A 26,116-nucleotide genomic window follows, 5' to 3' on the forward strand; every position below is an offset into this window, starting at 1 on the left:
AAAAAGTAACAGGATGACTCTGAGTCTTTGTATATTTTTGTTCAAAAAGAGCTTGCTAACTGCTGAAACATTATGGTCCAGGGGAGGTTTATAACTATTTTAAGGGAGGGTACAACCATCCACCCAAAATAAATCACCCCTAGAATTTTTTTCTTCTTTTTCTTTTAAATTCAAAAATTGAAAATGGCCATGGGCAAGGTTTGCATTCCTACGCCCCCCCCCCCTCAAGTGCCTCTATAGGCCTCTAGGGGCATTGCTATTATTTGTTTAAAACTAAAGCTTAAGATCTTTGAACTTGCTGGTCGGAATAGGTTGAACTTTTCAGGAAAGCTTTATGAATGTCTTGAGGTGATTTCAGAGCTGGATCTTTAAATCATTTCAATGGTGATCTAAACCACCCCGCGATTTCAGCCAATCACAGCGGCGCATTTTAAAAAGAAGTTACAAATTTTTCATCAATTAATTCCACCAATGACAAAAAGTGTAATTTTGTTATCATTATTATTATTGTCCATTGTCTTATCCCTTAAGATCATTAAAAATATACAAGATAAAAGGGATGAAGGAGGGGGGGGGGGAAGCATCAAACTCCCTTCATTCAAAAGAAGGTTATATAAAAGACAGACAAACATTTAATAACTCTTATGTAAATATTTTATTTTGATAAAGGTTGTGTGATTTTTTATCATAAATTATATCAAATACAATTTTTACAAATTTTTTTATTGAACAGCTTCAATTATAAAAAAAACCTCCCCCAAGTTTTTAAGAATCAATTTACCTTAATGAAGATTTAGATATACCATTCTAAGAAAACATAGGTAGATAGTATCCAATGGTATCCACAAGAAAGATATAACAAAGTATTCTATAAAGAAAACATTTTATAATAGAAGTAATATTATTCTATTTACAACATAATAATTTTAAACTTTTGAAGGATACCAAAATTTTTAGAAGATTTTTTTTGAAAACAAAATTTGATTTTCTAAAGAGAAGCTTTTCGTCTAAGTTCGTCTATTATCATTAATTATATGCATGTTAGAATTGTCAAATAAATTTCAAACTTGACATAACGATTTCTGTAACAGTTAGGTACAATTTAGAGAGCGTAGCAACTCTAAAAGTAATCAAACAATGACCTTGGAATTTTTACTGTGTGAATTACTTTGTAAAAACAGGTTTTTAAGGCATTTGATACAGAGTAGCCTGATGTCTGTCCGTCTGTCTGTCTGAAACTTAAGATCTTGCTGGTTATATAATATTTTCTTGGAGGGTGTGAAATCCAAATCCCCCCAACCCCCCCAAAAAATTTTTAAAAATGCATTTTAATGTGCTTCAAAGAAACAGATCAAACCCAGTTAATTACCTCTTAGGGAAAAAGCCCTTAGAGACTAGGGGCGAAGCTGCTGGTTATGTTATAGAGAAGTTATGACTATAACATGCACGGTTATAATGATATAGATAGAATTATAAAAATTTGTGTTTCCAGAGATGCAGACAATAGATTTATTATGCAGACATACAGGCACACAGACAGACAGACATACGGGCACACAGACAGATAGACAGACAGACAGACAGACATACGGGCACACAGACGATAGACAGACAGACAGACAGACATACAGGCACACAGACAGACAGACAGACATACGGGCACACAGACGATAGACAGACAGACATACAGGCACACAGACAGACAGACAGACAGACATACAGGCACACAGACAGACAGATTACAATTATTCGTTGAAACATTTTAACACTCAACTTAATAAACCAACCTATCAAAATTCAGTCAAGTCCCCAAAGTTATTAAGTCAACGAATAAGAAAATGTTATGACAAACTTTGGGAACTAGTGTTATTAACAGCTCATTGGTCTCTCTCTCTCTCTCCGAAAAACTACTAATTGACTGTGGGTTTAAGTGCTCGAATAAACTCTTTGAAGAAATACACCAATTATTATATTGTACCTGTATAAAAAAGTTTAGAAAACAAAAAAGAAAGTATTTTATGAAGCAACACATTTTATAACAGAACAACCATCTATGTTTAATTTTCTGAGATACCAAAAATATTTCAAAGATTTTTTACAAAAAGTTTGGAAGATTTTTTTTCTCAAAAATATAAATATATAAAAATGTTTGTAGCAATCCAAACTACTCAATAATGTCAACATTTATCAGAAACGTCATTTTCTCATCTGCTATTTAAGATATTAGCGGCTACGACCCCTTGCAGAGTCAAAGGACTCTTTATGTGAGATCTTTCACTACAGACAAAAAGCTAACTTCTTTATATAAAAAGATACGACATATTAGATTTTATTGCTTAATAACCATCTCCTCTAATTTTTACTTTGTCCATCTGCAGGGATCTCAAGGGATAAGACAATGACCAAAAATTTTTGTACATACCCAATGATAATACACAAAATTACCCTTTTTATAGATTACAATAAGTAATTGAAACGTTTAGACACTTAACCACTTGAACCTTTCAATCAAAATTAAATAAAAGTCCCCAAAGTAGTTAAGCCAACGATATGATAAAAGTTTGGATACTTATGCAATAAACAGCCTAATGTCCCCTTCCTCCCTGTTCTATTTGCCTGTATTAGAGTCAGAGTACCTAATGTGAAAGTGAAAGTTCGTGGAATCAATGGTTGGTTGTTACTTAAAATATGGGTGAAGCCACTAATTCTGTTAAAGATACTTTTATATTTATGCGCCCCAAGCTTCTAAAGGCTCTATATTAGAAGGGTTAGTGAATCTCAGACAATAGCTTAAAACTATCCATAGCCTTCAATTTAAAAAGCCTAAAACCATCCTGGCACCTATATGATGCTTACCTAAAATAGAGAACTCAATTGGTTCAGCAGTTATCGAAATCTTGAGCTTCAGACCACAAAAAAATACAGCTCTATGTAATAGGACAAGTTTATCCTTATAATAAAGAAACAGGGTGTCTCTCTGTTTGCTTATTTGTCTGTAACCCCTGAACCAATATGGTTCTCCTTTCAGGAATGCTTTTCATAGGTCCTTAAAATAGATAAAATAATTAGAAATAAATGATTGCAACTTTATATATCTGAAATAATAAATAAAAACAATGATATCATCCCCAAAATAAAAAAACATACAGATATATTTAGTCATAAAGTAGTTCTAATCAATTACTGCGGCCCTTTTCAAAAAATATGGTTGGACATGTGAGAATTGTCAAATCGATTTCAACCTTTGCATGATTATTCCTATAACAGTTAGGTACGATTTAGGAAGCGTAGCAACTCTATATATAATTGTAACCAGAAACTCTAATTTAATTGCCATTTAGAACATGCTTATCTTTTTTACTTTTTTGATAACAAATTTACTGTTACTATTTACAAATTTACCATTACACATTTTTATTCAGATTGTTAAATTCTGACACTCTACGAGTTTTAATGTTTTCATCCTTGTTAGAAATAAAGTCTATGTAACAGTCAAATCATTCCTTTTAGAATCTTTATAGCAGAATGTGCCTTTAGTATTCTCCTGTATTTTAGATATATTTATATCATACCTAGCTTGTTAGATAGACAAAATAAAAATGAAGTTTTCTATCAAAATTTTTGTAAAATCTAATTATAATTAAGAGCTGTCCTTCCATCCTTTATTATGTTACAATTGTCCTCTCCAAGTCAAATTCAACAGTTTGATTTCTGAAAAAGTTAGGTACAACTTAGGAGGCATAGCAACTCTAAAATCAATGCTAAAAAAGTCTGCATGTCCATTTAAAACATGTTGATGAATTTTAACTTTGTTTACCATTTTTTTATTTATTTGATATTATTACACTAATCATATATTTTTTAAAAGCGAAGCTTTTCTATAATTATGGTCGGTCCGTCCGTAACGGATAGCTTTTTTCGTTAATTTAGGCATGTTAGAATTTCAAACTTTGCATGGTGATTCCTGTAGTAGTTAGGTACGATTTAGAAAGCGTAGCAACTCTATAATCACTACAAGAATGTCCGTACGTCCATTTTAAACATGATGATTTTTTTCTTTTTTAACAACAAATTTTTATGTGATCTAATAATCCGATTTTTGGTATACTGATTCCTAGGACAACAAAGTACAATGTTATAAACGAAGCAACTCCATAATCAAGTTCTAAAAATGTAAGTATGTCCATAAACATTATTCTGTATTAAGCAGTTTTCAACAAATTTACCTACAATTTTGATCGGCTCTTATACATTTATATTTTGATAATTCAGTTCTGACATTATACATAAGTGTTAATGTCCGTTTGTCCTACCGTTTCAGTGCTTTGCTTTTATGGATGTTGTCATCCTTGTTAGACTAATGAGTCATAGAACAACAAAGTAGAAAGTTATTAGTAAAGCATATACAATAGGGTGAGCCGGTTCGAACCCCATTAGTGGCGCGAGGTCCTCTAGATTCAGCAGGCCTAAATGGCAGCTAAATGAAAAGGCAGATGGTGAATTGAATGTAGCTTTATTGGAACTAAGAATTAATAAAACAAACGTCGATATTTATAGTCAAATATACAAGTTATTAATAGATGGGGCAGGCCAACATCGAGAACAATAACCCAAGCGCCATGGTGGGTGGCGTGATGGGGGGTTAAGGCAGGGGTGGGGGAAGGGGAGAAAACCTCCCTCCCCTCAGCAGGCTGGTAGGATGACTGTGCATAATTCTGTTATCAGTAATTCTATTTTTAGCTGTCTATTGATAACTACAAACAAGATTAGGGAGCACAGCAATTCTATAATGCGATCCAGCTTTGCACTACCACACATGCTAAAAATGTTCTGTAATTTAACAGTTTTGAATAAATTTTTTAAATTTTAGATTCATCCTGTTATATAACAGAGAAGTATTATGGGGTAATTTTAAATCAAATTTAATTCAGCAATAAATATATATTCAAAACATTTATAAAATCAGGCAAAATAGATAGGTAATTTAAAATGTAATTGTGTTTGAAAAGCTGCTAATAACAGTCTGACTATATATCTATCCATGTATCTATCTATCTGTGTAAGTATTTAACTAACTATCTATAAATTTCAAAACATAAGAAAAAAACAGTTTCTATCTATCTATCAATGTATTTATATATCTATTCATCCATAAATTTCAAGACGTAAGAAAGAACCAGTTTCTATCTATCTATCTATGTATGTATCTAACTATCAATAAATTTTAGGACATAAGAAAGAACCAGTTTCTATCTATCTATAAATTTCAAGACAATTACTGTCTATCTATCTATCTACAAATATCCAGTTTCTATCTATTTAAGCATCTATCTATAAATATCTGTATACTTATTTATACACCATAATTAAGAAAATATTAAAAAGAAGTTATATTCGTCTACATATAAAAAAAATAACATTCATAAAAGCGAAGCTCTGAAACGATAGGACAAACGGACATTAACACTAGTAGAGTGTAAGAACTGAATAATCAAAAAATAAATGAATAAGAGTCAAAGCAAAATTGTGAGTAAATTTGTTGAAAAACTTCTTGATACAGGATAATGTTTATGGACATACTTACATTTTTAGGACTTGATTATATAGTTGTACTTTGTTGTCCCAAGAACCAGTATACCAAAAATCAGAACAATCGGATAATTAGATCACATAAAAATTTGTTGTTGAACGGTAAAAAATTAACATGTTTAAAATGGACGTACGGACGTTCTGGTATTGATTATAGAGTTGCTACTCTTTCTAATCCGTACCTAACTAATACAGGAATCACCATGCAAAGTTTGAAATCTATAGGAAAATTCTAACATGCTCTAATTAACGAAAAAAGCTATCCGTCTCGGACGGACAGACCGACCCTAATTATACAAAAGATTGGCTTTTAAAAATATTAAATTAAAATTACATAAAATATAAAATTTATTGACAAAAAAATTATTGTACATATACATAACAATGCAATGGGTCAGTTGAAATTTAATTTCCGAATGTGTACACAATTTCCTCGGTGTTTCCTCATCCTATCTCAATATTTACTACTAGCTAAAAAGCTTCAAAATCCTCTAAAATGAAAAACAAAATCTACAAAAATTAAACAAGATCATAGAAGGGTTATATTAATAACATAAGATTTTATATAATTATGTAGATTCTTTATGTAATTTTAGAGGTTTTTTTCAAAAAAAATTTTAGTGAGGCAGTGAGACCCTAATTTTTTTTACGAATCCACCTCAAGGCTCGTCAGCCGAGCGAATTAGCCTCAAATTAAAACCCATTCTACTGACTGTAATCTACAGAAGGGATAATTTTGTGTATCATAATTGGGGACGTACTTCATTTTTTCGGCCATTGTCTAATCACTTTAGATCCCTGAGTTTTATCATTCCGTATTATAGACAGCTATCCGCGGATATTAAGCGGATAGTGTTACTCAGAACCGGCTCTAATCCAGCGGATTCTTGGCTGCTAGCCGCGGATATTAACTGTTTGTATTTAGGATGTCCGGGTGCATGCGTTTCTGGTGCTCAACTAGTTTGTCCTGAAATTAAATCCTTGTATATTATTAAATATATAAATATATATATATTATAAGTAAGAGGATGTGTCCTAACTGTGCATGGTAATTAGTTGCGCCTGTTTTGGGTCAAGACATTCCGCCTACTTTAACTATTTATGTCGCTCACCTCTGAAATAGCAGCAGTAGGCAGAATTTTTAACGTCTTTAGCTTAAGTTATGACGCGGTGTTCAGCCGAGATGGGAAACAGCACATTTATTTTGTGAGCTACTTCTTAGTTTTGGAGATGATTGAGTGAAACGTTTTTGAATAAATAAGTTTTTTTTTAATGGTGGCGGAAAACAGCGGTCTCGTCGCCGTTTTTTTATGAAATATAGCTAGAAAAAAAAACCGATTTAATTCAAAAAGATTTTAAAAAATTGTCTCTAAAACTTAGCACACAAAATAAAATTGTTAGGACTTGATAGACACAAAGTATTTTTTTGATTTTTTGCTATTAATTGTTGGTCTTGATCTAGTGGATACGCCTTGGATACCTAAAATCAGTGTTGCAAATGCCCCTCTAGGTTTTTCAAGTCCATTTTTATAAAAAAAAATTAACTTTTAAAACCTTCAAAAGTCAAAAATAGACTTGGAAGAAAAAAAATATGTCGAGTTTTTCTTGATTTTAGGTTGGAGCCAGAACTGGAGCCGGAGCCGTATCATCACAGACGGCTTCGCCGAGCCGGAGCGGCACCAAAATCAAACGGCTCCGCCACGCTGCTTAAAATGATTTCTTTTAAATTAATACTTCAGTACACACAGACAGACACACATCTCGTTACTTTATACCTGTTAGGGTTAGCTTTTACTTTTCTATTAAATTCTTTACGACATAATGAGTATTCCTAATACATTGTTTTATTATTTCAGAATAATCTATAGCTTGATAAATTACCTTTCTGTTAAATTCTTTTGGACAGAATTTACAAGCAAATTTCTGGTTTGAATGTATAAACATATGGTTTCTTAACACAGTACTCTTGTGAAATGCCTAAAAAAATTAGGAAAATATAATTGTTTGTCTGTCTGTTTGTTGGTCTGTCTAATCTGTTTGTCTGTCTATCTGACTGTCTGTCTGTCTATCTATCTGTTTGTATATCTGTCTGTCAATCTATCTATTTATTTATCTATCTATTTGTCTATCTTTCTGTCTATATGTCTGTCTATCTGCTAGTCTATCTGTTACTAAGAAAACATCAGCCATAAAAGCATAAGGATCTAAAATCTAAAACGACCAAGCTAATATTGCTTGATTTACTTCTACAAGAGACAAAATGAATTGAAAATGATTGCTGAAATCGAAATATATCATTATGTCTTAGAATAGTGTATTTTTTAAAAAATAGGTTGGAAAACATAGGTACTAACTTTAAAATACTAAAATCTAAAGGAAGAACAAATCAACATTAACTCTTGTAGAATGTCATAACTAGTGGTTGTTACCTTGTTGCAAACGTTACATTTGAACTGTTTAACTGCAGAGTGGGCAAACTTATGAACTTTCAAACCATCTCTGATAAATATTATTTACATAGAATTATTGTGGGAAAATTATTAGGATCGTGGGAAAATTATTAGATGTGTGGGAAAATAATTTAGAGCGTGGGAAACAATTTGAAGCATATCAAAATAATTAGGAGTGTGGGAAAATAATTTAGAGAGTGGGAAAATAATTAGGAGTGTGGGAAAATAGTTAATAGCATAGGGAAATAATTAGGAGCATGAAGTCCTAACAAATTTCTAGAATGTTAATATAAAATGTCGAAAATTGCTTCATACAACCCTAAAATATGCTTACAAATTATTAAATCCTATTCTTAATTATTTAATTGGACAGTTATTTTAGTATGATAAAATTCTATGTGAATGCCTTGAGGTATAAGTCTTGGAGCAGATATCACATTGGAATGGTCGCTCTCCTAAAAATATATCATTCAATTTAAAAGTCTATCTGTCCTGAAGGATCAGGTTAACTGCTGAACCAATGTGGTTCTCCTATACTAACTACTTTTGGAGAGGGAACCACCAAATAAAATTCTTTTTAAAACTAAAATTAAAGTAAAAGGGTTGATTTCTACTACCCCACCTCAAATGCCCCTGAAGGCCTCTAGAGGCGTGGCTGCTAGTTTATATATAAATTAGTATCATACACACACATACAAACATCTTACTATTTAATCAAGCTGTCATACACAATTACTCAGGATTATTGGTGCAACTGTATGGACACACCCAATCAAGAATTAATAAAAGTCAACTATAAGAGGTTTGTAAATATTTTGGTACCAGTATAATTGACAGTCCATTGCCTTCCACCCCTCCCACCAAAAAATCACTTATACCTGTATGCTGTCTTATGTGTTCTTTCAAGGAGTTCAATTCAAAGAAACCTTTCTGACAAAATTCACATTTATGTTCCATTTCACCTACATAACCAGGAAAAAAATATTTTAACATAAAAAGGAAAGTTTGACTTTTAAAAAATCCTCAATGTACCCCTTTAAAGCAACTGCCATGCCAAATTTTAGCATTCTACTCCTGTTTTAAAGTCTTTAAAAAAATACTTAAAGGCAAGAATTTCCCCTTTTATTTAACTCTTCCTAATTCTTCCTTATTCTCACAAATTCTTCCTAATTCTCACAAATTTGTCCTAATTCTCACAAAATCTTCCAAATTCTTTCGAATTCTCACAAATTCTTGCTAATTCTTACAAATTCTTGAATATTCTCACAAAAGCTTCCTAACTCTTATAAAATCTTCCGTATTCTCACAAATTCTACCTAATTCTCAGAAATTTTTCCTAATTCTCACAAAATCTTCCTAATTCTCCCAAATTCTCTCATATTCTGTAATCACAACTTCTTCCTAATTCTCACAAATTCTTCCTTATTCTCACAAATTTTTTTCCATCCTGCCTGTGTGTGCTTTGATAATGTGGCGCTTGAGTCCATAGTTTCTCATAAATCCCTGGCCACAGTGGTCACATCTGTATCGTCTCTCCCCTGTGTGCCAGCGTAGATGGTCCTCATAGTGACACTTGATTCTAAAGTATTTATCACATTCTTTACAATGAAAATTTTGTTTGTTAGCGAGGTGGTTATCAGTAGCTGCAGCTGCGTCTTGGTGGGTCTTCATGTGGGCCCTAAAGTCAGGGTTGGCTAAAACCGCCTTTTTCTAGAAACGTCCAGTTTTAACTGAATAAATATTGGGAAAAAACCACACATTATAAATATTAAAATTTACAACAAAAAAAAGACTTATTTTTAGAAAGCAACATTTTTATTTTTAAAAAATGGAAAGATAGACAGACAGACAGATAAACAGACAGATAAACATACTGATAGACAAACAGATAGACATATAGATGGACAGACAGATGGATAGAAAGATAGGAAAATAGACAGACAGATTAACAGACAGATAGACAAACAGATAGACTGAAAAATAGACAGACAGATAGATAGATAGATAGACAGACAGAGAGACAGATAGATAGACAGACAGATAGATAGACATACAGCCAGACAGATAGATAGATAGACATATAGATAGACAGACATACTTTGGGTACTGCCAACCCTGCCTAAAGTTGTGCTGATACACATATCCTTTACCACACACATCACAGGTGATTGCTTTCTCCTTGTGCACCACCCCCAGGTGCTGGTTAAGTCCTCCTGAGTTACAGAGGAATCAATATATTATAGACAATGAATGCTACAAAAAAGGAACTTATAAAGGATAGGGAGAAGAATGGGAGAAAGGCAGTGGAGGAGAAGGGAAAGAAAGAGGAGTGGGAAATAGAAGAGGGGAATAGAAAAGGGAAGGGGAAAAAAGGGGAAGAAGGTTTGAAATAGAAGAGGGGAACAAAAAGGGAGAAGGAAGGAGACAAAAGGGCTTTATTAATAGAAGAAAAGGGAACAGAAAAGTGAGAGGGAAGGAAAGGGGAAGAAAAATGAAAGGAGTTTAAAATAGATTAGGGGAACAAAAAGGGAGAGGGAAGGGAGGGGATAGAAAAGAGGTTGGTAATTTAAGAGAGGTGAACAGAAAAGTGAAAGGATCAGAAAGGAAGGGGAAGAGGAGGGGAAGAACAGAAGAAAAAGGTTTATAATAGAAGAGAGGAAAACAGTCTTTCCCTTCCCTCCTCTTTCCTTCCCCTTCACTGCAAGAAAAAATTGTCATAAAAATATTAATCTCTCTGCCTGCCTTTAGTTTTAGAAACATAGTCACAGTATTCACATTTATATTCATTCTTTCTCTCAGCCTTCACTCCCTTCACTCTCTTTTTCTTTTTCCTCACTTTCACACTTGGAGGAAAACTTTCTTCAAAATCTAAACAAGAAACAAGGATGACAATCCTTATAATAAAGTAACAGAATGTCAGTCTGTCTGTCTATTTGTTTGTACCAAAGGATCTCGCTAACCGCTGTGTACCTTTAAGACAAATGTACCTTTATGATTAACGTACCTTTATTACAAATTTACTTTTATGACAAATGTTTTTATGACAAATGTATTTATGAAAAGAATACCTTTTATGACAAGTGTACCTTTATGACAAATGTATTTATGACAAATATATTTTTGACAAGTGTATTCATAACAAAAATTACTGAGCCGCATATTATATAGAGTTAGATAGTGGAGTACCGCAAGGTAGCATATTAGTCGCTATTAGAGTTAGATAGTGGAGTGCCACAAGGTAGTATATTACAGTTAGGTAGGTGAGTGCCACAAGGTAGCATATTAGAATTAGATAGTGGAGTGCCACAAAGTAGCATATTAGAGTTAGATAGTGGAGTGCCGCAAGGTAGCATATTAGAATTAGATAGTGGAGTGCCACAAGGTAGCTTATTAGAGTTAGATAGTGGAGTGCCACAAGGTAGCATATTAGAGTTAGATAGTGGAGTACCACATGATAGCATATTAGAGTTAGATAGTGGAGTGCCACAAGATATCATATTTGAGTTAGATAGTGGAGTGCCACAAGGTAGCATATTAGAGTTAGATAGTGGTGTACCACAAGGTATCATATTAGAGTTAGATAGTTGCGTGCCGCAAGGTAGCATATTAGTCGCGAATTAAATACCTTTGTCAAAAGTCTCCTCAAAAGTATCATCTTCTACAGGAGTCTCTTCTAACTTAACTGTAACCTCAACATTGTCAAATCCTGAATTCTCTTCTTTTATTCTATTCTCCTCTTTGATTTCAAAACATTTCTCCTCTTGATGATCAAGATGTTGTGGAAAAAAATTCTTGGGTTTAATATCCTGTTCCAAGTTTAGATCCTTGGGCAATAGATAGATAATATAGATACTTACCAGGGAGGGAGGGAGACATTGAGCTTTTTAATACACTAGTCCCCAAAGTTTTATAATAAAGTTTTCTTATTAGGAGATTTAAGTAAATTTTGATTGGTCGAGTGTTCAAACGTTTCAACCAATAATTTTAATCTACAGAAGGGGCAATTTTTTGTATTATCATTGGGGATGTACATCAATTTGTCGGCCATTGTCTTATCCCTTTAGATCCCTAGATACACACTCTATATATCTATTCCTCTGGTAAATCAATGATGGATTCATAATCATCTCTGTGGAGATATGAATCATCTAGATTGTTGTTTGATGATGTATTCTTCAACATCAGATGGTTGTAGATGGTTTCCTTATATTATGATATAGATAACTTTAAGAGTGATGGGAGGGAAAGAAAAGTGATGGGGAAGAGATGGGGAGGGAAAGAAAAAGGAAGGGAGAGATGAGGGGAGAGAAAGAAAAGTGATGGGGAAGAGTAGGGAAAGAGAAGGGATGGGGAGGAGAAAGAAAGGTAAGAAGGAGAAGAGAGGGAGAGAAAAGTGGAGGTAAATAAAGGGTGGGTTGTAGAGAAGTGGATCAAAGAGAAGAGGAGAGAAAGAAAGGGGTGGAAAAGATAAAGGTAGGCAGATGAAAAAGAGGATTAAAGAAAAGGGGAGGAAACAGAAAGGTAGAAAGATTAAAGGGAAAGGGAGAAATAAAAGGAGAAAGAAGAAAAAGAAAAGGGGAGGGAAAGAGAAGGGATTGGGAAGAGAAGGGAAGGTAAAGAAAGAGGAAAGTTAAGGGGAGGGAAAAAGAAGGGAAAGGAAAAAAGAGGAGGGAAAGAGAAGAGAGAAAGAGAAGAGAGAAAGAAAAGGGGATTGAAAGAGGAGTAAATAGCATTTTATATTTAAACTAGCGGCTTTACCCATGAAGTCTAAGGGCTTTGTATTCAAAGGTACAGCGAAGGGCTAGAAAATTAGCCTAAAACCAACCCAAAGTATTAATCTGAAAATGAAATAGCAGAAAAACAAAACAGAACTAATTTAGAGGACCCAATCGGTTTGATATTAATTGAGATCTTTTAAGCTTTAGACAAAAAAAACCTTACTACTTTATATTATAGGATATAATAAAAGTTATCTAAGACCTGAATAAGTTTGTTTGTGTTTAAACTGTTGATGAATATCTGCATGGTATTATTGATTGTTGCTCTAATATCTTCCAGTGTCGTAGCACTCAGTGCCTGAGGGGGTATGCAGAATATGACAGAAATGTTCGTTTTAGTTCAGGGGTGTATATTCTGCACAAGAATCATTTTTTTTCATGCTGCAAATTTTTTTATTTTTTCCCCTCCTAGTTTTATCCAGCAAGGAAGGAAATAAAATGGAAAAATATTTTCAAAACTCTTAATTTTATTCATATTATCCCCCCTCCCACATATTCTTTTAGTTTTTTTTTCACCAAAAAGGTGAGAAAAATGGAAAAATGCTTTCAGTTCTCTAAATTTTTACATTTTTTCCCCCCCCCAACCGCATTTTTTTTATTTCCCCCCCCCCCCCTTAGCCGGGTCAAATCTGAAAATATACCTTTTTTAGTTTTTGTTGAACATCAAAATTAAAAATTAAATAAGAATCTTCCAAATAAAGTAGAAAAATCATTTAATTTTGGTAAATTTTTTTTTCACTAGGTAGGTATGAAAAATTCAATAATCTTTTTTTAAATTTTAAATCTTTTAACAGAAAAAGAGGGGTAGGGTTCTGGTAGAATCCGTAAATGTGTGTGTTTTAAGGCTTAAAAATAGTAGTAGAACGATAATATTCACTAGAAATGTGTATTTCTTATTGAAAAGAACTATATGGACAAAATCTTTTTTAAAATGTTAACATAAATTTTTATCGATCTACTACGGTTTTTAACTTATAACACATAACCTTTCGGATTTTACCAGAAACCTACCCCTCTCTTTATTAACATAATCCAAGATGGCGTCAATACATTTAAAATAACAATTCTAAAACAATAAATTTAATCTTGAATATCTTTCTTATATTACCTAACCATGTGGGGTAATCACCCAACATAACTTAACCTCTCAAAAGCTACTGTGAATATACGACAAATCACCCCTTAAGAGGCATTGCCACGAAAGGGACTATACCCAATATTTCTGCCACATAGCCTAGCACTTGCCTTTGATAGAATCTTCACCCCATCCTCGTTCAATTCTTTCAGGCTTTGTAAAGATAGGAGGGCTTCTAGTAGAATATTTGTTTGGGGGCTGCAGATATTCTTAATCTTTTCATACTTCTCTCTGGGATCATTGGCAAAGATAAATGCAAGGATCTAAAGGGATAAGACAATGGCTGATAAATTGATGTACATCCCCCAATGATGAGAGACAAAATTACCCGTTCTGTGGATTAAAATTAGTGGTTTATACGTTTGAACACTCAGGTTAATGCTATTTTTAATCTTTTCATATTTCTCTCTGAGATCATTGGCAAAGATAAATTGATAAAGATCATTGGTACCAAAAGTTTTATAAAATAGTACCCTAAGTTTTATAAATTGGTGCCCAAAGCCTGCTTTTTAATCTTCATATTATACTAGGTACAAAGAGCAGAGATCTAAAGGGATAAGACAATGGCTGATAAATTGATGTACATTGTACATCCCCAATGATTAAAGACAAAATTACCCTTTACGTAGATTTAAATTAGTGGTTTAAACGTAACACTTAAGAAATGCTATTTTTAATCTTAAATATTTCTCTCTATGATAAAAAGCAAAGGTAAATGCAAGGATCTAAAGGAATAAGACAATGGCTGATAAATTAATGTACTCCCCAAAAGATGACAGACAAAATTACCCGGTTCTGTGGATTAAGAGTAGTGGTTTAAACGTTTGAACACTCAAGTTAATGCTATTTTTAATCTTTTCATACTTCTCTCTGAGATCATTGGAAAAGATAAATGCAGGAATATAAAGGGATAAGACAATGGCTGATAAATTAATGTACTCCCCAAATGATTAAAGACAAAATTATCCTTTCTGTGGATTAAAATTAGTGGTTTAAACGTTTGAACACTAAAGTTAATGTTATTTTTAATCTTTACATATTTTTCTATGTGATCATTGGCAAAGATAAATGCAGAAATCTAAAGGCGATAAGACAATGGCTGATACATTGATTTACTCCCCCAATGATGAGAAAAAAATTGTTCTTTCTGTAGATTAAATTCAGTGGTTTAAACGTTTGAACACTAAAGTTAATGTTATTTTTAATCTTTTCATATTTTTCTATGTGATCATTGTCAGAGATAAATGGGCATATTTTTACAAATTTCAGGTATTGTTTATTTTATTGTTTTTATGTGAAGCAACTCTATAATTCAAAATGCCTGTCTGTCCATATGTCTGAAACGTTTTTGGAGAGACGTGATTTTCTCGGCTCCCTTAAAAGATAGAAGGCTGAAACTTCTTGTCAATATTCCAATCATTATGGAGCATAATTTTTTTTTTTACATAATTTCTTATCTTTGATGTTTTTGGTCCAATTTTCAAAGTTTTTGTGGATAATAATATTAAATTTCCTGTATTTAATTTCAGCCCTCTACTCGGGTTTTAAATTCTTAGAACTAATATACCTTTATGAAAAATAAGCAGAAAAAATTACCCCTTTTATTTTTCCACATTGAAGACATCAACCATAAGATGCGAAGCACCCAAAAATGTCATGGATGGACAGACAGACAAAGTGCGTTATAGAGCAAGTGTCGACAAAACAATGGAGTTTATTTTTTTTGGTGGGGGGGGGGTGGCAGTTAATTAATTCTAAGGGTATTTTCTCTTAGAAGAAGTATGCAGGTCTCCTCTTTAAGAAGATTCACTGAAAAAGAGAACCATATCAGTCAGCAGTTACAGGATCTTAAGATACAGACACAAACACACAGACATCCTGATACTGGGTTATTACATTTATCTTTGTGCCTAATTAGATTTCTCTGGGCTTGTAAATCTTCAGGAGGTAAAAGCAGAAATTGATGACTGTCCTCCATATTGATAGCACACTGAGTTATGGTGATGATAATATGAGTTTTGCTATAACAACATCTTTTCTTATTAATTCACAGAACCTCCACCTACTTGCGGTAGAAGGGAGATTGTTAGGTAGTTTGGATTCCTAATAATCAAGTGTATAATACCAACATCCTTAAATGCCAAGCTCCTCTGAGGAGAGTGTCATTCATTACATGGTGACTTAATCTGCCCAACTAAATAGTCCAGAAATTAACAGAAACCTGGTATATTTCACACAAAAAAAGCTTGAATTCACTGATGAAAAGTGTCTAAAATAACTTTTTCTTATAAGTGCATAGTTCTCTTTAAACTTACACCAACTCTATCCATTGTCAATGCACATTCTGAAAAGTATTTTTAAGGGGGTCAAGTGCAGATCATGGTGAAATATTGCTGGTAACGATTGCATCCTGGTTCCTGGAATTATTACAAGGTTCCTGGATCTAGCAGTACAAGAAATATTTCTGGAGCCACCAATGTTTAACCTTCCTTTTCTGCTGGTGACAGGGAAATTTTGCAGGTTGCCAGAACTAGAATTTAGGGGAATATGAGTGCTGCTGGATCCAGGAATCTTGTAATAATCCCAGGTTCCAGGAAGGATTCATTACCAACAATATTTCACCATAAACGGCACTAGATCCTTTTTTTTTTACTAAAACACATATAATCTAAAAATTAAACATCTCATTTTTTCATGCATTTTAAAATAATACAGTAAGGACAATATTGTCCATAAGCAGCACAATAGAAATTACAGGGATCTAAAGGGATAAGACGATGAATGATGTACATCCCCAATGATGATAAATTAAATAAAAGTATCCAAAGTTTTTTATCAGAATATAGCTACCACATCTAAGGTTAAAAAACAAGGATGACAACATCCATAAAAGAATAAAAAGCAGTCCTCAAAGTTTATAACGACCACGTTATTTATAATCTCTAATACTTTGGGTACTTATACAAATTTTGGTAGATTTAATGTCAAATCTTTTTTTATAATTAATCTTAATCTACAAAAGGGGTAATATTGTCAATCTTCAATGGGGTTTTATTTGAATTTATCGTCCATTGTCTTATCCCTTAAGAGTTTACACAGCGATCTACATAATATAACAAAAAAAACAATCTTCAAAAATCAAGATAAAAATTAAAGATTTTTTTTCGAACTTTATATATTAAGTTTCTCAAAAATCAGAAAAATAATTTTATTTATGCCTAAAAAATGAATAGAAATTACATATTCAATGTCATTAGGACGAGAAAATCTGATATACAGAAAAGCTTTGCTTTTACAAACAGAATTGGCTATTAAAAGTGCCTTTTTGTTGGAGGGGGTTTGTGTTCTAAAAAAGTTATACATAATTTTTGTTCTATTAAATTAAAGCCTTAATACCCCCCCCCCCCACTCTGATTATAATACTTATTTCAAGCCCCTCAAGGTGCTATAACCCTACGGGAGCTTTGGGGAAATTTTCAAACTATTCTTAACCTAACCTAATGAATTTCTTCTTTAAAAAGATTTCCAAAACATAAAATTTCAGAGAGACTGATGGGGGGGGGGACAATCAAAATACCATCTTAATCTTTAGATTACAATGTATCTATAATTGATCCCCCCCCCCTAAAAAAATATGATAACATAAATGCAGGGATCTAAAGGGATAAGACAATGGCCGATAAATTTATATACATCCCCAATCATGATACACAAAATTACAGCTTCTGTAGATTTCAATTAGTGGTTGAACGTCCAACTTAATGAATCACCAAGCAAAATCCACTAAAGTCACCAAAGTTGTTAAGCCAACGAATAAGAATACATTATTACCAAACTTTGGATACTAGTGTAATAAACAGCCCATTGTCCCCTCCCTCCCTGAAACAACAAACGAATGTAAATGTTTAAATTTAGTTCTCATAACATTTAATAGAAAATTGATTTTTGTTTTTATGATATCCTCTAAATTTCACAATTTTTTTAGTATTTGATTCTAGAACATTTGTTATAAAAGAAAGTTTAAATAATACTAGTTGCTTTGCCCCTCAAGAAAAATAGCCTAAAACCAAGCAGGGACATTTATACCGCTTCCCTGTAAAGTCCAACCCATTCAGACCAACTATTTCTGAGATATTTAGCTTCAGACAACAACAAATCTTGCTATTGCATATCAAAGGACAAGCAGATACGACTGTTGAGGCCTCTAGGGGCACTAAAAATAATTTTGTTTTGGGGGGGTGTAATTTTCCTACAAGTTTCTTTTAAGGGTGGGGGGGGGGGGCACCCTCCTCCAAAATACTTAAAAACCTTCCCTGGACCTATAAGAAGCTTCACTGTAAAGGAGAACAATATCGATAGGCAAGGTCCCCCGCTACAGACAAAAAGCTTACTACTTTACATCAGAGGATAATACTCATTACTGATACGACGCGGTACAATCATTAAAAACACATACAACAGTTAATTTTAAAAATTCTTAATGTCAGCAGATTATCGTATTATAGACAGTTTTCCGCGGATATTAAAATGAAAAATATACAATTAAAACAGTTTTATTAGACCAAAGGGGCCGAAGGCCCGAGCTAACAAATCTGACACTAATTTTATGATTTTTATTTCAATATTTGTGGAAACTTGTCTGTAATACGATGCTATACATAATTTTTCAATAGGACTGGTTCTAATCCAGCGGATATTAATCGGTTTCGACGCCATACTGGAAAAAAAGGTTTTCTAAATTCATGTTTCAAACTCTTAAAGTGGTGGCAATTTTGTAACTTCAGCTGTCAGCATCTGAAAGAAAGAACAATTATTAGGGAGGGGACAATAGGCTGTTTATTACACTAGTTCCCAAAGTTTTATAATAACCTTTTCTTATTCGTTGTCTTTGGGGACTTATTAAATTCAGCAAGAAATTACATTTCAGATTGCTGGAATTTGGTTATGTTTTTGGTGTGGTTTTTTTTTTTTTTTTAGGGGGGGGGGCTTCTAGAGGCCTTTAGTGGCACTTTAAATGTTAATTTTTAATAAAATGTTTCTCTTGGGAGGGTGGTGGTACCCTCCCTTAAAATAGTTATAAAACTTCCCGGAACCTATGAGAAGCTACCCTGTTTAGGGGAACCCGATTAGTTTAGCAGTTAGCTGGATCCTACAGTATAGACAGACACATATCCTGTTACTTTATTATAAGGATAAATGTTAACCTATTATAATATGAAGATTAAGAAGCAGTAGCGTATCTCTGTTTATCAAACTTACTTTGGGTACCAATTTATAAAACTTTGATTACCAGTTAATATAATTTTTACCTAGTATAATATAAACATTAAGTTTTATAATCTGGTGCCTAAAGTTTTATAAATTGGTACCCAAAATTTTTATAAAATTGTACCCAAGGTTTTTAAACTGGTTTTATAAGTATTCTATATAAATTTTTACCTATTATAATATGAAGATTATGAAGCAGTAGTGTATCTCTGTTTATAAAACTTACTTTGGGTACCAATTCATAAAAGTTTGGGCACCAATTTATAAAACTTTGGGTACCAGTTAATATCAATGTTTACCTATTATAATATGAAGATTAAGAATCAGTAGCGTATCTCTGTTTATAAAATTTACTTTGGGTACCAATTCACAAAAGTTTGGGCACCAATTTATAAAACTTTGGGTACCAATTTATAAAACTTTGGGTACCAATTTTTAAGACTTTAGGTACCAATTAATAAAACTTTGGGTATCAGTTAAATATACGTTTTCAATATCAATTTTTACCTAGTATAATATGAAAATTAAGAAGCAGTTGCGACAATTTCACACAATATAAGTTTTATAAAATGATAACAAAGTTTTATAAACTGGTACCCAACGTTTTATAATCTGGTACCTAAAGTTTTATAAAATGGTACCTAAAGTTTTATAAACTGGTACCCAAAGTTTTATAAATTGGTACCCAAAATTTTATAAAATTGTACCCAAAGTTTTATAATCTGGTACCCAAAGTTTTATAATCTGGTATCCAAAGTTTTATAATCTGGTATCCAAAGTTTTATAATCTGGTATCCAAAGTTTTATAATCTGGTACCCAAAGTTTTATAATCTGGTACCTAAAGTTTTATAATCTTGTGCCTAAAGTTTTATAAACTGGTACCCAAAGTTTTATAAATTGGTGCCCAAAGTATTCTATATAATTTTTACCTAGTATAATATGAAGATTAAGAAGCAGTAGCGTATCTTTGGGTCCATAATCTTGCAATCTTGTCATGCTCTTCTCTAAACAAACAATAATATAAGTGGTTGAACAGTATAAACACTCAACTAAATGAGCCAGATTAACAAAATTCAATAAGAATAGTTTTCATGAAAAAATAAGGTTTTTGTCTTTTAAAGCTTGACAAACAAACTAATGAATAGAGCAAATGCACATAAATAATAGGAATCTTGTATAAAAATTTCAGCTGTCTATCTTCAATAGCAGCCGAGAAACACATTTCCCCCATAGCGTTATCGCAGACAGACCGACGGACATGCTCTTCCCAAAATATACATAAACCTGGATGACAATATCCATAAAAGCAGATAGAAAACAGATAGATAGACAGACAGATAGACGGACAGACAGACAGATTATACCTGTTTGCGAGATATTGAGTGGCAATACTGCCCACCAGAGGATCTGCAGGATAGACAGACAGACAGATAGATAGACAGATAGAGAGACAGACAGATAGATAGAAAGACAGAGAGACAGACAAAGAGACAGACAAAGAGACAGTCAGATAAATAGACAGCCAGATAGATAGACGGACAGACAGATAGATAGACAGACAGCCAGACAGATAGACAGACAGACAGATAGACAGACATATAGACAGACAAATTATACCTGTTTGCAAGATATTGAGTGGCAATACTGCCCACCAGAGGATCTGCAGGATTACAATCTGATAACAAGGAACAGATACTCAACAAAACCTGGAAAAAAACAACATCCATAAGTAGTGAAACACAAAAAATCATAGAATGGACAAACGGACAGATGTTCAGTTGTTATTACAAAGAAAATAAGTGAGATAATTAAGAAAAAAAACCCAAAGAAAACCCTTTTCACCCTGATTTAAAATAAATTGAAAAAGAAAGGATGGGTATCAGTTTATTGTTTGTGTGTGAAATGAATTAGGGCAAGTTGGTTTAGGTTGTATAAGATACCGGGTAGCCCTATAAGGTTAGGGCCCCATAATAGTAAAAATCGCTCTTCAGTCTTAATCCCCTCTATTTTCAAAAAAAAAGAAAATGGGTTTCAATGCTCAACAGATATTTGAGGGGTAACATCCAGGATTTGTTGCACGGTGTACAATGGATTCTGCATAAGTCTTATCTTTTTTTTTTTCCTGCAGAAATTTTAAATTTTTTTCTTCCCTTGATTAAAATTGAATTTCCCACTAAGGAATTTTTAGGTCTGTTAATGGGAGAACAAGTAGCATTTGCTAATTTTACAATTAGTTTGGTCTAATTTTCAAAAAAAAATCATTTACAGCCCTGGTTGGTTGTCTGTCTATCTATCTGTCTGTCATTCTGTCTGTCATTCTGTCTGTCTATCTGTCTGTATCAGTGTATCTGTCTGTCCGTTGTCTATCTGTTGTTTCTTGTCTGTCTGTTGTCTACATGTGTCTGTCTATCTGTTGTCTATGTATGTCTTCCAGTCTATCTGTCTGTAAATCTGTCTACTAGATGGTGAGAGCTGGGCTCCAGTTATCCTTGAGAATGTCAAGGCAACTCTATCTATCTATCTATCTATCTATCTATCTATCTATCTATCTATCTATCTATCTATCTATCTATCTATCTATCTATCTATCTATCTATCTATCTATCTATCTATCTATCTATCTATCTATCTATCTATCTATCTATCTATCTATCTATCTATCTATCTATCTATCTATCTATCTATCTATCTATCTATCTATCTATCTATCTATCTATCTATCTATCTATCTATCTATCTATCTATCTATCTATCTATCTATCTATCTATCTATCTATCTATCTATCTATCTATCTATCTATCTATCTATCTATCTATCTATCTATCTATCTATCTATCTATCTATCTATCTATCTATCTATCTATCTATCTATCTATCTATCTATCTATCTATCTATCTATCTATCTATCTATCTATCTATCTATCTATCTATCTATCTATCTATCTATCTATCTATCTATCTATCTATCTATCTATCTATCTATCTATCTATCTATCTATCTATCTATCTATCTATCTATCTATCTATCTATCTATCTATCTATCTATCTATCTATCTATCTATCTATCTATCTATCTATCTATCTATCTATCTATCTATCTATCTATCTATCTATCTATCTATCTATCTATCTATCTATCTATCTATCTATCTATCTATCTATCTATCTATCTATCTATCTATCTATCTATCTATCTATCTATCTATCTATCTATCTATCTATCTATCTATCTATCTATCTATCTATCTATCTATCTATCTATCTATCTATCTATCTATCTATCTATCTATCTATCTATCTATCTATCTATCTATCTATCTATCTATCTATCTATCTATCTATCTATCTATCTATCTATCTATCTATCTATCTATCTATCTATCTATCTATCTATCTATCTATCTATCTATCTATCTATCTATCTATCTGTCTGTCTGTCTGTCTGTCTGTCTGTCTGTCTGTCTGTCTGTCTATCTATCTATCTATCTATCTATCTATCTATCTATCTATCTATCTATCTATCTATCTATCTATCTATCTATCTATCTATCTATCTATCTATCTATCTATCTATCTATCTATCTATCTATCTATCTATCTATCTATCTATCTATCTATCTATCTATCTATCTATCTATCTATCTATCTATCTATCTATCTATCTATCTATCTATCTATCTATCTATCTATCTATCTATCTATCTATCTATCTATCTATCTATCTATCTATCTATCTATCTATCTATCTATCTATCTATCTATCTATCTATCTATCTATCTATCTATCTATCTATCTATCTATCTATCTATCTATCTATCTATCTATCTATCTATCTATCTATCTATCTATCTATCTATCTATCTATCTACCTTAGAGATGGTGAGGGCCGGGCTCCAGTTATCCTTGAGGATGTCAAGGTATAACTCTCTATCTATCCAACTATCTATCTATCTATCTATCCAACTATCTATCTATCTATCTGTCTATCTATCTATCTATCTATCTATCTATCTATCTATCTGTCTATCTATCTATCTGTCTTTCTGTCTATCTGTCTGTAAGTTTGTCTGTCTGTAAATCTGTCTCCTACCTTAGAGATGGTGAGGGCTGGGCTCCAATTATCCTTGAGGATGTCAAGACAAATCTCTCCCTTGCTGTTGATGTTGCAGTGGTAGATTCTGGTCTGGAAGGTCACCTGGATAATACAAGCATGACATTAGAGTTAGTGGAGTGCCACAAGGTTGCTTATTAGGCCCTCTGATATTTCTAGAATGGAGTGCCACAAGGTAGCATATTAGGTCCTTTGATATTTCTAGAATGGAGTGCCCCAAGGTAGCATATTAGGTCCTTTGATATTTCTAGAATTGAGTGCCATAAGATAGCTTATTAGGTACTCTGATATTTCTAGAATGGAAGTCCACAAGGTAGCATATTAAGTCCTTTTATATTTCTAGAATTAAGTGCCATAAGATAGCTTATTAGGCCCTCTGATATTTCTAGAATGGAGGTCCACAAGGTAGCATATTAGGTACTCTGATAATTCTAGAATGGAGGTCCACAAGGTAGCATATTAGGTACTCTGATATTTCTAAAATGGAAGTCCACAAGGTAGCATATTAGGTCCTTTGATATTTCTAGAATGGGGTGCACCATGGTAGCATTTTAGGTCCTATAGTGTTTCCTTTACTGTACATGGAAACTTATTTATTGGCTCAATAACTTTGGGTACTTTTGTTTAATTGGGATTGGTTAGTTCTCAAATAGTAGTGTCAAAACTATGATTAATACCTCTGGGGAAGGTTAGACCTATAAGTATATATTAGGTTTTTACCTATGCACTTACATTCCTACTATTGCAAAGAAAAGAGAATGTGATTCTGACAACAATTCTAAAGGAAAATTTCCCCACAACTCCCTTCTCATTTTTCTCTCATTCTTACCCACCACCCTTCAGTCACGTTAAAAAACTAGATTTACTCCAATTTTATTCCAACAAAATATCAAATTTTGCGGCATTTTCAATTGTAATTAATTGGCTGAATAGCAGCCCCTGATTGCAGACAACCAACAATTTCCTGGCACGACCTTAGTAAAGTAGGCCTAAAAGTAAGGAGTTGCTAAATATGTGTAAAAAAAAAGATATGTACCTTGGGTGGTTTGAAGGGATATTCTCGTGAGAAAAGGATGTCCAAGTGAAAAACTCCGCTCTGCAAATTTACAAAAACACACTTTTAATTAGTGACAGTTCTTTCAATATTTATGTTCAAGAATTTATCATAAGGATATAATATAGTGCTTTATTTCAAAGTGACCCCCTCCCCACTGGGGCTACCCAGTTCAAAGTACAGAAAATACTGCATTTTAAAAATAACCGCGTGTAGATAAGATGTACTGCGCACTATAAATAGCAGGAACAAAATGGCGCAAGACAAATGGCGGAAAAGTGTGTTTTCACCTCGTATGGGGAGCCGGGAGGCCCAAGAATTGTGGCTATCCACTCAAACAAGTTGTCACTCTGTCACACACACACATTAGTTCAATATGTTTCATTGTTTGGGACACCTGTCATACTCTAAAATTGGCAGTTCTTTTGACGAAATAATCACCCTGCCTCTACCAATTGACATACTTGATTATATCTCTTAACAATATTCTAATTGCATTATGAACCAACAAATCAATGGAAAATGTGTATTATTATTATAGGCTCTAAGGTTGGGCCATATACTTTTTTGCCGGATACCATATATCAGGCAAACGTTCAATATCCAGCAAATTACCGGATATCTGGCTGGATAACTGGATATTAGGCAATAGAAATCAGCCTGATATCCGGTATCCGGATAGTTTTAATATCCGGTATCCAGCTGGAGATTGAAAATCCGGATATCCGGCCCAACCCTAGTAGGCTTCCCCATTGTACATTCTTGAGTCTATCTTAAGTAACAGCCGAGAAAATCATATTTTCCCTTTAGTATGACTGACAAAATGACGCACAGACATACAAAGTGAATTATAGTGTAGCTACAGTAATAATCAATTAACACTTTGGGTGCTAGAACCAATGCAACTTTTCTTATTTTGACTAATTTTCAAGACTTTGGGTTCTAGCACAGAATAGAGCTGAATAAAAAATAAATAATTTATGCACAAAACCTTTCATAAAAAAACAGTCATGAACTTTATTTCTTATGATTTATGACAACATCTAATTCAACACTATTGCAACATAAATACGACCTAAAAGTTTTCATAATTGTACGCTGCATTTGCACATGCACGTGCTGTCAGTTTTAGCTTTGCTACAAATAAGAACTAATATGTTCCTTAGGTCCAGCGCTGCAGTTTGGGGGTGGGTCCAATGTGATCTCAGAGTGCTCCTTTAAAATTCTTTTGGAAGAGGTTCCCAAAGCCTAAAAATAGAAAAGATTAGTTTTCATGAAAAATATATTGCCTTTTAGAAATTAAAAAGTGATTACTTTGCGTGTACAGACATACTGAATTTTGATTGGTTAGTTGCAAACTGTTGTGTCCTAACTTTTCAACCAATAATCTACAGTGGAATTTACACTGTTTATCATGATGTATCTTTATGTATATATATTTAACTCATCTTGTCTTATAACTTAGAATCCTTGCATAAATATTAATATTAAGGTTGGGCCGGATATCCAGTTATCCGGCCAAACCAGATATCCGGCCCAACCCTAATATTAATATTTTCAATATCCGGCCGGTCATCGGAAATCCGGCATTAGAAATCAGCCGGATATCTGGTATTCGGCCCAACCCTAATTAATATTACCTTGGACTTTGGGGTAACTTTCTTTGGGCGGTCACTTCCACTTGTATCCGCCATTTTGTTTTCAAATTATTTTTCTGAAACACAAA

At 33.0% G+C, this 26,116-nt stretch overlaps 2 protein-coding genes across 3 annotated transcripts; both read right to left on the bottom strand.

The window, feature by feature from the left end:
• Positions 1 to 5,919: 5,919 nt before the first annotated feature.
• LOC145307433 (uncharacterized) lies at positions 5,920 to 16,179 on the bottom strand. The gene is made up of 13 exons (XM_080149875.1): positions 15,863 to 16,179; positions 14,063 to 14,183; positions 13,020 to 13,115; positions 12,133 to 12,242; positions 11,665 to 11,861; positions 10,782 to 10,907; positions 10,159 to 10,252; positions 9,491 to 9,717; positions 8,918 to 9,001; positions 8,446 to 8,494; positions 8,019 to 8,088; positions 7,471 to 7,566; positions 5,920 to 6,556 (listed from the first exon to the last, which is right to left on the bottom strand). Exons 1-13 carry the CDS (start codon positions 15,928 to 15,930, stop codon positions 6,497 to 6,499), a joined length of 1,398 nt encoding a protein of 465 aa, XP_080006001.1. The 5' UTR covers positions 15,931 to 16,179; the 3' UTR covers positions 5,920 to 6,496.
• A 115-nt stretch (positions 16,180 to 16,294) lies between these two features.
• On the bottom strand, positions 16,295 to 26,113 carry LOC145307434 (ubiquitin-conjugating enzyme E2-24 kDa-like). Of its 2 annotated transcripts, XM_080149877.1 has the most exons (9): positions 26,031 to 26,113; positions 25,552 to 25,638; positions 24,681 to 24,740; positions 24,373 to 24,432; positions 23,316 to 23,420; positions 20,839 to 20,927; positions 20,167 to 20,225; positions 19,392 to 19,410; positions 16,295 to 18,746 (listed from the first exon to the last, which is right to left on the bottom strand). In XM_080149877.1, the coding sequence occupies exons 1-7, from the start codon at positions 26,082 to 26,084 to the stop codon at positions 20,168 to 20,170; spliced, it is 513 nt and encodes a 170-aa protein (XP_080006003.1). In that variant the 5' UTR covers positions 26,085 to 26,113; the 3' UTR covers positions 16,295 to 18,746; positions 19,392 to 19,410; position 20,167. The 2 variants fall into 2 exon arrangements, with proteins under 2 accessions (XP_080006003.1, XP_080006002.1); XM_080149876.1 differs by lacking the exon at positions 19,392 to 19,410 and having other exon boundaries at positions 20,151 to 20,225.
• Between the last annotated feature and the right edge of the window lie 3 nt (positions 26,114 to 26,116).

The sequence above is a fragment of the Acartia tonsa genome, chromosome 15 (assembly GCF_053477335.1).
Source record: "Acartia tonsa isolate MP-2025a chromosome 15, ASM5347733v1, whole genome shotgun sequence".
In the NCBI taxonomy this organism is placed as follows: Eukaryota; Metazoa; Arthropoda; class Copepoda; order Calanoida; family Acartiidae; genus Acartia; species Acartia tonsa.